The sequence below is a fragment of the Emys orbicularis genome, chromosome 7, assembly GCF_028017835.1.
Source record: "Emys orbicularis isolate rEmyOrb1 chromosome 7, rEmyOrb1.hap1, whole genome shotgun sequence".
Lineage (NCBI taxonomy): Eukaryota > Metazoa > Chordata > Testudines > Emydidae > Emys > Emys orbicularis.
This window is the reverse complement of record NC_088689.1, coordinates 101870891-101886100: the sequence shown is the minus strand read 5'-3', so window position 1 is coordinate 101886100 and position 15210 is coordinate 101870891. Positions and strand designations below refer to the sequence as shown.

The following is a 15210-nucleotide window of genomic DNA, read 5'->3' as shown; positions in this document are numbered from 1 at the left end:
TCAGTGCCACTGGATGGAAACAGAGTAAATTTCCCTCTAAGGTGCAATTAAAGCCTACCAGGAGCTAAGCAATGGGGTTGCAGGCAGCACCTTAGAACTTGCAATGCTAAAACAATTTGTGTTTTGCCATTTGCTCTCCTGCTGCTCTGGACCACTCAGACTTTCCTATGAAAGTCCCTGAAGCTAGTGAAAGGTTTTTCAGAACAATGTTTTTCCAGCAAAAAAAAATGGCTTTGTGACTAAATGAAAATCCCATTCTCTCCCCCCCCCCCCTTCAAAAAACATCTATTTTTGTCAAAACATTTAAGGGAGAAAACCTGAAAACTGCAAATTTCAACAACACAAAGGGTGTGTGGGTTTTTGGGGGGGAGAGGAGGGAAAAGCTGGGTAAGGTTTGTTTGCCAAGCAGCCTTCCTAGTTACTTTAAGGCAGGCCAACGAATATTCCAGAGTTTCTGTATGTGGAAGAGAGAGACCCCACATTGCTGATTTTATCGTGAGTTTCATGATATTTGCTTTTTCCCTTAAAACCCAGTGCCCAGACTTTTGGCATTACAGAAGAATCTGAACTTTCATTAAAATAAGCAATTAAAAGTCAGCTCTCCTGATTGTGGAAAAAAGCATGTCCCCAAGTGCCCCATAAAGGTTCAGAAATCAGAAGGCAAATAAAAATACCACCCCCCACATATGTATATACATTAAAAACAGATCTCGAGATTTTTAAGATCTTCTCCTGGGTTTTCAGGCCAGACTCGTGAGTGTTTAGGGTTTGCGTTGCTGGAGACTGCCTCAGTATGGCGTGTACAGGAAATCTGCCCTTTGGGGATCGAGCTCCGTATTTGCTACAAAGTCTGAAGAAGGTGAGAGAAGTAGCTTGGAACACCCTGGCTTACTGAAAAGGACTAGCAAGCTTGGATGGATCGAGCTGCTCTCTAACATAAAACAAAGCAGTGTGTGTGTGTCTGTCTCTTTTGGGATGGGAACTACCAATCCCAGCATGCACCTATATCAGCACATGTGGGGGTGGGGAAGACTTCAGTTCCCAGTATGCACATGGAGGGGGAACTATAACCCCCAGCATGCACGTGGGATTGCACAGGAAGGGCTAGTGAGAACTACAACTCCCAGCATACATTTGGGCATGCACGGGGACGTACCAAGGGGAACTACAGCTCCCGGCATGCCGTTCGCCGAGTCTCCTGCCCCAATATGTCTGCGCCCAGGCTGCGCTGAGAGCGGCGAGTGGAGTTGATATTAGGGGCTGAGCCGCAGGGTGAGTTCTGGGGCGCGTGGGGCAATGGGGAAGGGAGGCTGAGGTTTGGGGAATGGCCATGGGTGGGGAGCACAGGGCAGGAGCCAGGCAGGGGCCATGCGGTGGTGGGACGCGAAGGAGGTTGAGCTGTATGGTGAGGGCGGATGGGGGGGCTGAGCTGTATGGTTGAGGTGTATCGAGAGCCGGGGGATTGGGGGGGGGACTGAGGCGTGTACAGGGGATCGGGGGGACTGAGGCGTGTACAGGGGATTGGAGGGGACTGAGGTGTATGGTTAGGGCGTACAGGAGCCATGGGAATTGGGGGGTTGAGTTGTATGGCTGTACAATAGGGGTGGGGAGCACTAGGACCCTCAGGGAATAGTGGTTTCTAACCGTGATATGGCACAAACAACAGTTTCCCCAGGCCTGTGGCACCTGTTGGGTGGCAAAGGAGCCCTTTCTAGTGCCAGTGTGGTGGGTGCTAGAGAGAGCCTGCCAGCTCCCCAGCGCTCTCCCCTGGGGCTGGATTCTGCCCCCTGTGACCTCTCCTCTCCTGTACTCATCTCGCAGCTGAGACTCACCATGTCAAAAATCTCCCGTGCCGCCAAAGCTGTGAAGAAGGTCGATCCCGGGAGTGTCATCCGAATGATCATCCGGGCAGGGCAGGCCATGCCGGGGCCTCCCCTGGGCCCTGTCCTCGGGCAGGTAGGCCAGGCCTCTCACTGGCTGTGTGATCGGGGCAGGGAGGCCTGTTATACTGGGGATGGTTGGTGTGTTTAACAAGTGGTGTGGGCTAATGAGGTTCACTGCAAGGGCAGCAGGTGCTTCTGGGACAGTGATGCTCCAAAATAATCCCCCTCCCCAGGGTTCCTGCTGCCCCCTGTGGCTACTCACAAGGTGGGAACAGGGTTAGCTGCTCTCACTCTGGGCTGCTCAAGGCTGTTGGATCTGTGGTTCAAATCCTGCGGTACGGGGTCTTTAGCCCCCTCCCATTTGCTGGCTGGATGCAGATGTCAGGGCAGCATCCCAGCTTATGGAAGGAGGATTTCCTCTTACACCTGTTACCAGGGGCACAGTGTTTGCGGGCAGGAAGAGATCCAGCCTCCCCAGGCATGTTTGGGGGGCACTGAGCCCTTTAGGGATTGAGTCTCTTATGGGGCCCAGTCCCTCTACTGGCTCTTGAGCTCTCTGCAACTGAAGCATCTTCCCCCTTGGGGTGGGGGACAGAGAGATATTGCTCTATTTAACTTCATGTTGGGGTTCCAGTCCCAATCAGGGCAGCCAGGCTGGGCATGAGGCACTCGGGAATCACAAGGGGTTGTCTGTCGTTCAAATGCCTGTGGAAAGGATCGGTTCAGGCTGGGAGTAGCTGGCACTGGTGGCTTTAGCTATGAGAGAGAAGAAGGGCATCTCGGAGGCCTTCGTTGCTCTCCCCAAATGGGGCAGCGCCTCAGACCTGTGCTGCGAGGAACGAGTGTTGTAACTGTTGCCGGTGATGACTTTCTGGGGAGTCCGTCTGTCAGACGAGTCTGGCATCGTGTTTGGATGAGATCACAACTTAGTCGCTGACGGTAACTGCGTTGATACAGTTGATTGGGACTCCGCAAGGCATCTGACTTGGCACCTCATGGCATTCTGACGAAACGCCTAGGGCTGGACAAAATCAATGCACCCCTATGAAAGGGGCTAGAAACTGGCTAGTGATCCCCTTGACTGTGTAAACGGGATTAGTGAGTATGAGCAGGGTGGGGATTTTGCCTCTGTACTGGTGAGCCCCGTCCTAGTCCACGTAGTGCGTCCACATGCATTGCCATGTGTTGAAAAATCAGAGAGGGTGCAGAAAAGAGCCCCACAGTGACCCAACGGCTGGAGAATGTCTTGCGGGGAGGGGCTGTGGGAACTGCATGGAGTTAGCTTTTCCCAGACGAGGTTCCAAGGGGGCTTGATCCCCAGTCTCTCAGCCCTTCCGCGTGGGGTGGGGGCGGTTCTGGAGCAGGGAGTTCATTAATGTCACCAACAGAGGCTGAGCGAGAGTCAAGGGCCTGGAGGTGATGCCTGGGCCATTGTTTAAGAGGGAGGCAGATCTGCCCTTCTGACAAGTGCCCCAGGAATGGGGTGGGGGTGGGAAGGGAGTCTGTTGCTTGGAGTCTCAATGCAGCCCTGGAGTCTCTCTAAAAGCTCCACTCCAGCTCAACGAGCAGCTCTAGGCAGGCTGCAGGATCCCTGGGGGGATTATCCAACCGGGGGGGGTCAGACTGGAGGATTTGAATGGGCCCTTCTGGCCTTGACATGTGACTGCACAAGCTCCCGCCGCACCCCCGATCCCACTGCTTAGAGTGAGCGCTGCCCAGCGATGCGCCTGTGTGTTGTCGTGTCTGCTGCTGCAACCCACTCTGGGCTGTGTTCAGACAATGGCTAGAGAGGGGCTGGAATGGCTGAGAATGCCCCTGCCTGCCCCGGGCGCACACACGCACACCTACCTACCTACCTCTCCCCCGCCTGAGATCAGCCCTCATCATGCTGGGGGCTGCACAGACGTTTCCCCAGCTGATATCAGGGCTCCTAGTGTGCCCGGCCCTGCACAGATCCATACCAAGAGACCTGTCCCAAAGAGCTCCTGGGCAGAGGTAGGGTGGCTGTTAGCTGGGACCCACAGAGCAGCCATGACTCGTCCATGGTCATGCAGGGAATCAGTGGCGAGGATTGCACCCCTGAGTCCCAGCCCAGAGCATCCTCCCACCCTTCCCCAAGACCATGCTGCCTCCTGGCATGGCGGGGCCCAGCCGGTGGGTAGTGGGCATCTGTCCCAGCAGCAGGGCACTTGGCCTCTCCTCTGCTGGGAGTGTGGAGAGTCCTGCTGGGCTGCTGCCCCATGCGGTGCCCTGCTGTAACAGGGCCATGGGGTGACCCCACTGAATCCTGGCCCCCAAGCTGGGATTGTCCCAGCTCTGGAGAAGGGGCCGGGGGTTGCTGCAAAACCCACAAAAGGCTTTTGCTGTAAATATGAGCTGACAGCCCTGAGTCCCAACCCATGAGCCAGCCAGTCCCCCTGGTTTGGGGCCAGATCAGGGACAGTGCCCTTTGGGAAAGACAGTGTGGGGCTCATTCTGCTTCTGTGTCCTTACCCCATTCCCCCTCCCCCCCACTGGGACTGCGGGGCCAGGGAATGGGGCACTGGCCCTTTCCCCTCCAAGGGGTGCTGGGGAGGAAGCCCTGTATAAACAGCCCCTGTGCCCACCCCAGAGGTGGCCATGTTCCGGCGCTGGGGCAGGTGAGTGGCTGCAGGATGGGTGCAGGGAAGGCTGTGTTAAAGCCCCTTCTCTCAAGCTGGAGGGGACAGGGTAACCCAAGCACAGAGCCAGGAGCTGCTGAGGTGCTGGGCTGGGCCTGGCTCTAAAGGAACCAATGTGTGAGCCTTTCCCCAGTGACGAGAGGGGACCACAGCCCCTCATAGGGGATGTCACAGCACGTTGTCAGTGGTCACTCACTAACCACCCGCCACTGGGATGGGAATAACCTGAACTCTATGATGGGGAAACGGAGGGCCCGAAGAGGGACAAAACATTTCTCTGAGGTCACACAGTGAGTCAGTGACTGAGCTGGGACAGAACCCAGGAGTCCTGGCTCCCCTCCCCTTCCCTCCTGCTGGCTGATAAAGGGGGTACTCAGGACTCCATCCCTCCCCAGCCCGGCCTTCGCCAAGGGCAGGGGCTGGTGCTTCCCTGGGGGCACTGGTGGTGATTGCAGGCCGTGGTGCACCAGCCCCAGGACTCCGTGCACACTGGAATCCAAGGTCTGGTCTGTGTTAGCTCTTCTTTATTTCGCCTCTGTCCTGCACGGAGCATCCAGGCCTGGGCATGTGCCCCCTACCTCTCCGAGTGCCAGGGCCATAGCTGGCACCACCCATTGGGCCCATCCAGTGCTCCGGCCTGGGCTCGCCACACTCCAGTCCCTCACCACGGGGCCAGCTGGGTGTGGGCCCATGTGTCTCAGTCTAGCTCAGCACAGGGGTGATGAGTGTACACAGTGGTCATCAATGTGCTGCAGTGGGGAGTGGAGCCCAAAGGGCAGGGGTGGAGCCTGCCTCCCACCCCAGCACTGGTGGCGTCCCTCAGTCCCCACCTGCAGCTCCCCAGCTATCTCAGCGCCCCTCAATCCCAACCCATAGCCCCCTGGTGTTCCTCAGCCCCTTTCTATGCTAGTCCTGTCCCTTAGTGAATAGTGGTTTGTGATCTCAGCCCCTCTCTGCGTTTGAAGGAGTCTGGGGGCCAGTTTACATCAGGGCAGCTTTGCCAGAAAATACCAGCTGGGGATCTGGCCCCATTCTCACAGCCAGTGTCCCTCCAGCTCAGGGTGTGGGTGTTGCAGTGTCCCTGTGCACTCAGAACTCCCGGGGGATGAACCTGGGCCCAGAGGTGCTGTCCATGCCCCCATGCCGGGGCGTGTGACATGGCATGTCCCCAGGGGGGAGCTCCCCCAGCCCAGCAGCCCCAGCTCTGTGGTACTGCAGGGCCGTGCACCCCTTGAGCGCGATGGCCAGTAGGTTCTTGGCCATGAAGATGGCAGAGACCCGCTGGTCGCGATAGAGCAGCAGGTCAGCAGCCCGGATGGCCAGTGTGGCCAGGTTGACGGCCAGCAGGCTGAGCAGTGGGTAAAGTGGGAGGCGGGGGGAGGCGGGCAGGTCCATCTCGCCCAGTGCCACGCAGGGCAGCACCAGCAGCAGGCTGTAGCAGTAGAAGAAAGTCAGGCCCTCAGCCCACAGCGGCAGCCTCTGCCACTGAGGCTCCCACAGGCTGGCCTGCATCTCCAGTAGGTCCAGCAGGTCCACCACCACCCAGAGAAGCCGGCCGCGCAGGTCCTCCTTGCGCTGGAAGGTGGCCACATGCTCCAGGTGCTCGGTGGCCACCAGGACCACGTAAAGGGAAGGGATGCAGATGGAGAGCAGCAGGGTCAGGGTACGGCGGGCCAGCGGGTCAGGGGTGCGCCGGTCGGCCCGGTACCCCTGGTAGATGAAGTATAGCTTGATCTCCAGGGTGAAGACAAAGAGGAACCAGAGTGCCATGGTGTAGCCATGCCGCGGGGTCCGGGCCTCGGCACCCGCCCATGCCCCCACATAGCGCAGCACCAAGAGGAAGCACAGATCACCTGCCAGGGCCAGCACGCTGGCCCACTGCGCTCCAGCGCTCAGCTCCATCAGGTACACGTCCACCGCTGCCATGGTGGAGACGATCACCACCGCTGACATGCAGGCATGTGGCTTGCTGGCAGGGGGCGGTGGTGCCATGGAGCGGGGGAGCCTGGTCACAGGGGGTGGCCAGCTGGCAGCACCTGTGGGGAAAAGACAGCAGTGGTGAGTCACACTTGCCTGGGGCAGGATGGGCCATGAGAGACCAGGCTGCAGACTTGGGATGCACCATCCCGGGGCTAATGCTGGGCCCACAGGGACCGAGGACAGGCCAGAGGGGACCTGGCTATGGACAATTGGGCCATGGGGGACCAAGGACAGGCCGTGGCCTCTGGACATGCACATACCATCCTGGGGCTAATGCTGGGCCTCCAGAATGGGTCACTCCAAATGCCCCCATGGTTAGTGCTGTGGGCAGGGGGTGGGGACTGTGCTCCCCTCTGCCCCCTACAGGCTGCATTGCAGGGAACGCACTTCCCCTTTTGCTGCCCTGAGGAATGCAGCCTCTCTGAAGGGCTCCCAGGGAGGGGTGGGCCCAGCACCCCTGCATTCCCCCTGTACTTCACCCCGGCCCTTGCACCAGTCCCACAGGGCCCCCTCTAGCACAGAATGCCCTCAGTGGGGGAGGTGCCTGTAGGGAGTTATCTGAGGAGCACGGCTGGGAAGGCAGGGTGATGGGAGTGTTCTGACTCTGCTGGCTCCCATACCTGATGGGGACCCTGAAACTGGGTCAGCCCAGTCCTGTCCCACACAGGGAAACTGAGGCACTGAGCGAGAGGGGCTCACCCAGGGGCATATGGAGTCAGTGGCAGTGCTGGGGCTAGACCTCCTGGCTCCCAGCCTGCTGCTCTAGCCACTAGACTCACTCGCCTCCCAGAGTGGAGAGTAGAACCAAGGAGTCCTGGCTCTCAGCTCTAACCGCTGGCTCCAATAGCAGCACCTGTGTGCGGGGAGGAGTTGAGCAGCGAGGTATTTGGTTGCTGATCCCAGCAACTATCAGTGTTGCTGGCAGCCCTGTCCCCTCGTTCTTAACGGGCCAGCAAGGCAGCCAGCCCCTGCCACTCTGGTCCTTCCCCATGGCACCTTCTCAGGGGAGAGCAGCCAGCGGAGGGGGAGCCCTCCACCTGCCCTGCCCCATAGCGAACACTACAAACATACACACTGGCCATGCTCACGCTCCCCCAAGACACTGCAGCCACAAATAGCGACTTCAGCCACCTTGACGTGCCATTTCATTACTGTTGATTAGATATAAACAGCCCCCTGCCCCAGAGCCAGCTGCATCTCAGCGCCAGGCGAGGGATCCCTGTATAAACAGCCCCCCCCCGTGCCCCAGCCCAGAGCCAGCTGCATCTCAGCGCCAGGCGAGGGATCCCTGTATAAACAGCCCCCCCCCCACCGTGCCCCAGCCCAGAGCCAGCCGCATCTCAGTGCCAGGCGAGGGATCCCTGTATAAACAGCCCCCCCCCCCCCGTGCCCCAGCCCAGAGCCAGCTGCATCTCAGCGCCAGGCGAGGGATCCCTGTATAAACAGCCCCCCCCACCGTGCCCCAGCCCAGAGCCAGCTGCATCTCAGCGCCAGGCGAGGGATCCCTGTATAAACAGCCCCCCCCCACCGTGCCCCAGCCCAGAGCCAGCTGCATCTCAGCGCCAGGCGAGGGATCCCTGTATAAACAGCCCCCCCTCCCCGTGCCCCAGCCCAGAGCCAGCTGCATCTCAGCGCCAGGCGAGGGATCCCTGTATAAACAGCCCCCCCCCACCGTGCCCCAGCCCAGAGCCAGCTGCATCTCAGCGCCAGGCGAGGGATCCCTGTATAAACAGCCCCCCCTCCCCCGTGCCCCAGCCCAGAGCCAGCTGCATCTCAGCGCCAGGCGAGGGATCCCTGTATAAACAGCCTCCCCCCCCCGTGCCCCAGCCCAGAGCCAGCTGCATCTCAGCGCCAGGCGAGGGATACCTGTATAAACAGCCCCCCTCCCCCCCGTGCCCCAGCCCAGAGCCAGCCGCATCTCAGTGCCAGGCGAGGGATCCCTGTATAAATAGCCCCTACACCCCAACCCTGAGGCAGGTGCTAGGTGCCTTGCTGGTGCACACACAGCACTGATTTCTCAGAGGTTAAAGGGCCCATGTGGTTATTGACTAGGATGCTGCAGGGAGGAGGCGGTGTAGGATTCTCTCAGCTTTGGCTAGCAGACCTGTGCCCCAGCCTGAGTAGGGGCTGGGGCTGGGCCCCCCCATGATGGTAGAGACCAAGGGTCCAATTTCCCAACTGCCCTGATGCCAGTGCAGCTGATAGTGCCAGCTCCTAGCATGGCAGCATGATTTATGGATTTCTTTTTTTGGGGGGAGGGAGGGAGTAAAGTTTCAATGAGCTCTTCCCATCACTGCCTTTCCTGCCTCTTCCCCCCCCCCCCCGAATGATGGAGTTTGGAAGGGTTACACAGCTGGGGGTGGCACTGGCTGGTTCTGGGGGCTGGGACCTTTGCTGTCTAGGGGCTGCCCTGCTGGCTGTGATCCAGCCCTGACGCAGGGGGACTGATGGACATCCCCACCTGAGCCAATCTTCTGTGCTGGGAGCTGGTTGTGACATGCCAGCCTGCATTAGTGGGGCACGCTTTGCCTGCCCGCTGTCTTCGTGCTCCCCTCCCACCCGTGGATCCCAGAACCAGCCATTTGGCTTGCTGACAGCAGTGTGCTCTGGCAGGGGATGGGAACGGCCCCTCCCGGTAGGTGATTCCCTGCAGGTGGGGGTGGGTGCTGGGGCCTGTCCCTCCCTCCTTGGTGCCAGCTTAGGGTGACCAGATAGCAAGTGTGAAAAAATCGGGACAGGGGGTTGGGGGTAATAGGAGCCCATATTAAAAAAAAAAAAAAAGCCCCAAATATCGGGACTGTCCCTATAAAATCAGGACATCTGGTCACCCTATGCCAGCTTCCAGCCCAGCAAGTAGCTCCTGGGCTCTCCACGCTACCTACTCACATGACGATCGGTCGGATACATTTGCCCTGCGAGAGATGCGTCAGCTCCCAGCGTCTCCCCACAGCAGGACTCTCGGGCACTTCACAGACTAGTAGACAGCCAGGGACTGTGCAGCGTCGCACTGGGGCTGTTTATGCAGGGATCCCTTGCTCAGTGTCAAGATGCAGCCATCTCTGGGCTGGGGTTGTGTAAAAGCAGCACTGCACAGTAGTTCAGTGGGTGACAGGAAGAACTGTTTGTTGCCGCTGACGTCAGTTCCCTGACGTGATGCTAAAGGGGTGGATGTTCTGTCCCCAGCTCTGGGAGGGGAGAGGGGTCTAGTTTGTTAGAACAGGGGTGATTTCAGAGCGACATACTGACCTGGGCATCCTGGTCCTCCCTGGGAGCAGGCTGGGCCTCGCTCCTCCCCCTGCATCAGTCCAGGGCTCGGGCTTTGTCCGGCTGTCTGTGCCCCACTCCCTGCCATGGCTTCAAGCTGTGGGCAGTCCCCTGCGTCTGTTGGCTGCTCCCTAATCCACAGCCCTGGGTGCTGCTCCCTGCACAGCCTTGCCTGTGGGGAAGGGGTCGGGGCTTACCATGTGTCCCCAGATCCTGTGAGCCTGACCCCATCGCACCCCAGTCCCCGAATCCCCCATTGCCTCCCCCACCCCAGTGCTTCCTCCTCCCCCGGCCCCCAATCCCCCATTGCCTCCCCCACCCCATTGCTTCCTCCTCCCCCGGCTCCCAATCCCCCCCATTGCTTCCCCCCATCCCATTGCTTCCTCCTCCCCCGGCTCCCAATCCCCCCCATTGCTTCCGCCTCCCCCGGCCCCCAATCCCCCCATTGATCCCCCCCCCGGCCCCTGACACCCCATTGCTTCCCGCTGCCCGTCTCGCGCGGAGCTCGGAGGCGTTCCCGGCCAGACCCCCGGGGGCAGGGCAGCCTGTTCCCCGCCCCCATTACCTGCAGGTCCCGTATGCTGGAGCGGCAGCGGCGCGCGTGCGTGAGCGCAGAGGGCGGGGCCTGAATCCCGCCGCGGGGTCCCGGCTCTGCGCGGTCCTTGTGCCGCCGGCGGCGCGGGGGCGGGGAGCCTGGGCTGCTCTCGGTGCTCCGGGGGGCGGGCTCTGGAGTGGGGTAGGGGGCTCCGGCTGAGGGGTGGGGTCCGGGGTCTAGTGGTTAGAGCAGGGGCTGGGAGCCAGGACTCCTGGGTTCTCTTCCCAGCGCTTGAGGGCAGTGGGGTCTAGTGGTTAGAGTGGGAATCAGGACGTGGGGTCTGTCCCTGGTTCTGGGAGAGGGGTGGGGGTGGCATTCTTGCTGCCCCTGTACAGTGCCAGTGACTCTCCTGGGGCCAGGAGTTCAGTCCCTTCTGGGGCAGGACTGTCCATTCCTGGGCCGGGGGCAGGGTTACCGGTCTACATCTACAGCATTTTGGGCCCCAAAGCGCCAGCGTCAGCCCATCCTGGTGCAGATCCCTGCAGTAGCCAGCCTGCCCTGATAGCTCTGCAGCCCCAAGGCGGGGAATTCTCCGGAGGCAGGCAGGCAGAGATGGACGGGGAGGGAGGCGCCACCCTGGTATCCTCCCGTCAATCATAGTGCAGTGACCAGAGCAATGAACAAAGGGGCGCAATAGCATGGGCATGGGGTCTGGGCTAGTGTGTGTGCTGCCTCCCGCTGGAGGGAGCAGGTCCTGCAGTGTGTGGTTCATAGGCTGTGAGGCCAGAAGGGCTCATTGGGGTCTCTGCGTGTGTCTCTGCCCGTGTGGGGTTCGCTGGTGTGTGTGTGCTGGGCCGGGGTTGTGCTGTGCGTGTCTCGGGGTGTGCTGGGGTGTGCGCGCTGGGCGGGGGTTGTGCTGTGCCTGTCTCGGGGTGTGGGGTTGCTGGGGTATATGCGCTGGGCGGGGGTTGTGCTGTGTGTGTGTCGGGATGATGGGTTGCTGGGGTGTGCGCGCTGGGCAGGGGTTGTGCTGTGCGTGTGTGGGGTGTGCTGGGATGTGCGCGCTGGGCGGGGGTTGTGCTGTGCATGTCTCGGGCTGTGGGGTTGCTGGGGTGTGCACACTGGGCGGGGGTTGTGCTGTGCGTGTCTCGGGGTGTGGGGTTGCTGGGGTGTACGTGCTGGGGGGGTTGTGCTGTGCGTGTCTTGAGGTGTGCTGGGGGGTGTGCGCTGGGCAGGGATTATGCTACGCATGTCTGGGGGTCCATCTCGGCAGGACGTGTGCAACGCGTGGTCGGTGTGGTGTCTGGGTTCCCTGGGGAGCTCACAACTGCTCCGGGAGGCAGCGAGTGCTGCTCTAATTCAGCTTTATTTGGCCTGATCATTAGTGACAACTTCACATTGCACAACTCGTCGCACCAGATCCAGAGCCCTGCGTTACACCCTGGATCTGGACTCTACGCCCAGCCCCTCTGGGAAGGAGTGCAGTAGCCTCACCCCATGCCATCAAACAGGGAAGGGGGAGGGGGGCATATACCATTGAAATGTGACCCCAGGACAGGGGACTGGCTGGCTCAGGTGCGGGGAATGGGATACAGGGCCTTTCCCCTCTGGGGAGCACCGGCTGTGGTTTGGGGTTGGGTCACACGTGGATCTGCAAGAGATTCTGGGGCATATGGGGCAGGTGGGTAGGGGATCCGAACCCCCTGACAGTATCCCTGCTTCTCTTCCCAGAGGGGCATCCCCATCGGGCAGTTCTGCAAGGACTTCAACGAGCGAACCAAGGACATCAAGGAGGGGGTGCCGCTGCCCGTGCGCATTGATGTCAAGGTGAGACACCCCCCACCCCCTGCAACCCACACCCCAGCACACCCAGAGACACGCACAGCACAACCCCCGCCGAGCGCGCACGCCCCAGGAACCCCACACCCTGCTGCCCCCCACTGCCCCCCAGCCCTGCTGCCCATGTGTATTGATATCAGGGGGAGGCACCACCACACACAGCCCTATCCTACTCCACCCCATCACTGCCACTGGGCCAGAGCACACCCCTCTGCAGTGGGGCAGGATCTGTGTGTGGCAGGTTACTGGGGGTCTCCCTTTGGGGTGCAGAAGGGTCTGGGCTACGTCTCCTCAGGCAGAACCCCAGTTTAAGCCCACCCCCTCGATGTGTTGCAGCCAGATAGAACCTACGAGATCCAGATCAACCAGCCCACGGCCTCCTATTTCCTCAAGGCAGCCGCCGGCATCGATAAGGGGGCAGCACAGACCGGTGAGGAGGTGAACGGAGGCGGCGCAAACTGGGGGGACACAGAGCAGGGAGGGGAGAGGTCCAGACTGGTGGGGAGGGACTCACACAATATGGGAGCAGGGCCACACAGGGTGGTCAGGGCAGGGGTCCCACCGATGGTGGGGGGCAGTCACCCTGTGCTCTGGGGGTGCCCACGCTGCCCTCTGTGTTGAACCCCAGCTAGCACATGGTGAGTGGCACCCAGGGCCTCCCTCCACTTCCCTGCTGGCCCTGATGCCCTGTGAACAGGTGTTGGGGGGAGAGTTGGGCCCCCAGGATTCACCCCCCCACACACCCCCTCTTGGAGATGCCCTGCAGCAAGTGCACCCCATAGAAAGAGCCTGTGGGTCCCCTGGTGGCTGCTTCCAGCATTAGAGCTGTGAACTGCGTCTGACCATGGCACACAGGGAGCTGCAGGTCAGGATGGAGGGGCCTTGCAGAAGGGCTGCAGGTTGGCTGGAGGGGCCCTGTGGTCTGTTGGGGGGTGCTGCAGGTTGGGACATGGGGGCCCACATGGGGTAGGGGAGCTGTGGGTCAGGATGCAAGGGGCCCGCGGGGGGGGCTGTGATGGGGTCCCATGGGTGGAGCTAACAGGTCTCTGGCTGAACAGGGCACGAGGTAGCGGGCATGGTGACCCTGAAGCATCTGTACGAGATCGCTCTGGTGAAGTCCAAGAACTCCAACTTTGTGGTGCGGGACATGAGTCTGGAGAAGGTGGTGAAATCCCTCATTGGCAGTGCCAGAACCCTGGGCATCAAGGTGGTGAGAGAGTGAGTACCCACACAGAGTCCATGGGGGGGCAGGAGCCAGGAGCCCTGGGTTCCCAGCTCTGGGTGAGTGGGGGGAGCTGGGGGAGTTGGCAGTCAGGATTGCTGGGTTCTATGCCTGACTCTGGGAGCCAGGACTCCTGGGTTCTATCCCCAGGTCTGGGCAGGGAGTGGAATCTAGTGGTTAGAGCAGGTGGGGCTGGGTGTGGTCTAGTGTGCTAGATGGGGCTGGGAGCCAGGTCTCCCATGTCAGGCAGGTCTGACCCCTTTCTTCTCCCCCACCAGCCTCAGTGCAGAGGAATATGCCGTGTTCCAGCAGCAGCGCGAGGAGGCCTTGGCGGTGGCGGCAGCAGAAGCCCAGGCAGCGGCATTGGCGACAGCCACCAAGAAGAAATGATCTCCAGGACACCCGCTTCCCTAGGGGACTGCAGGACCAGCAAGTCCAGATCCCACGTTCCTGGCCCCCAGGGTCAAAGCCCCACTCTGGGCGTGGGGAGCTGGGGGCATCCCTTCAGGAGCAGCATGTCAGTCTGTCCATCCGTTCCCCCACCCCTGTTCCCCTATCCTGGCCATCTTTGTCCTATGGACTTGCCTCTATGGAGAACGGGAATTAGCCCCACCCCCTGCCACAGGCCCCACCCCTCATATCCAATCCTTCTTTAAAATGTGCTGAATTGCTTTCATGCAATTAAAATCCCAACCCAATAAAACCCCACTGTGACCCCCAAACTAGGAGCAGCCTGTGTCTGTGTGTGCAGGGGTAGGGACTTGGGATATGGGGCCTTTCCCCTCTGGGGGGCGACAGCTCGGATCCAGCCCCAGAGCGGTCAGACTAGCTGGCTCGGGGAGAAGATGGGGGGCAGGGAACAGGACACAGGGCTATTCCCTCATTTCTAGTTCAGACAGCTAGTTCCGCATGGGTTACACGTGGGACAGCTCTTTGGAGATTATATTTGTAACCCCAAGGGCTGGAAACTAGCTGCTTTATTATTAATGCCGGTTGCAATTCTAGAGAAGGGGACAGTGCTGTGTGCTGAGACATCCGGGGGACTGGCCCATCTGCGGTTCTGTCAAAACCCAGGTTGATTGGAAAGTGGTAGAGAAGCCATTGTGTTACAATATATTGGATGTATTTCAGAGACACCAAACCCAGCTGGGGGAATGAACAAAACAAGGACAAACAATCATCAAGGATCATAAATCCAACAGAATGTATTTTGGATGGGAAACATAAGTACCTTGTCCCTCCCCAGGCTCTCGGTTTACTGTATTAACTCAGGAAAGGGACTCAGGGGTGGGGTATGGGTCTGTTTATACAGGGATCTTGAGACCTGGCCCCCTCTGGGGTGGGGCAAGGAGACTGTGTATACCAGGGTCCCTTGCCTGGTGCTGAGATGCGGCTACCTCTGGGGTGGGGCAGGAGGGCTGTTTATACCAGGATCCCTCGCCTGGTGCAGAGATGCAGCTGCCTCTGGGCTAGGGCACATCAGCTGGGTAGTATCTATAGCATCATTTCACAAGATTTTAAGGTGAGACATGAAGGGGAATCAAATCTCTATTTGAAACTAATAAGCAGGTGAACAGACAGACTAGAATTACCTGGAGCTAGGACACAACGTGGTTGCTGGGGCAAACAGCCTGCCGCGGGCACCTCCACGCACTCTTGATTGACCGTGAGTTATCAGCATTAAGTGGTATCAATAGGAGTGGGGGTAGGGGAGCCCAGGACCGGGACTGCCAAGGGTGACAGATTGGGATTGAGGGGCAGGGGGCTGGGGGGAATGAGAGAAAAGTTGCTGTTTCCTGTTGTCCCCAGCAGGTGGCAGAGTTTATC

General features: G+C 59.9%; 2 protein-coding genes across 2 annotated transcripts; one reads left to right on the top strand and one right to left on the bottom strand.

The window, feature by feature from the left end:
- Positions 1–1185: 1185 nt before the first annotated feature.
- On the top strand, positions 1186–14105 carry MRPL11 (mitochondrial ribosomal protein L11). Its single transcript, XM_065407932.1, has 6 exons — positions 1186–1272; positions 1822–1956; positions 12054–12149; positions 12498–12591; positions 13220–13379; positions 13662–14105. The coding sequence occupies exons 2-6, from the start codon at positions 1834–1836 to the stop codon at positions 13771–13773; spliced, it is 585 nt and encodes a 194-aa protein (XP_065264004.1). The 5' UTR covers positions 1186–1272; positions 1822–1833; the 3' UTR covers positions 13774–14105.
- Positions 5633–9987, bottom strand: LOC135881920 (transmembrane protein 121-like). The gene is given in 3 exon segments (XM_065408665.1): positions 5633–6579; positions 9770–9944; positions 9946–9987. Coding segments are annotated over 3 exon segments (1164 nt in total).
- Positions 14106–15210: the final 1105 nt, after the last annotated feature.

Bases quoted from the DNA above. Each gene is read 5' to 3' on its own strand.
- MRPL11 (XM_065407932.1), top strand. From the start codon at position 1,834: ATGTCAAAAATCTCCCGTGCCGCCAAAGCTGTGAAGAAGGTCGATCCC. The intron at 12,592-13,219 runs GTGAGGAGGTGA...CTGGCTGAACAG, and splicing joins TAAGGGGGCAGCACAGACCG to GGCACGAGGTAGCGGGCATG. The intron at 13,380-13,661 runs GTGAGTACCCAC...CTCCCCCACCAG, and splicing joins GGCATCAAGGTGGTGAGAGA to CCTCAGTGCAGAGGAATATG.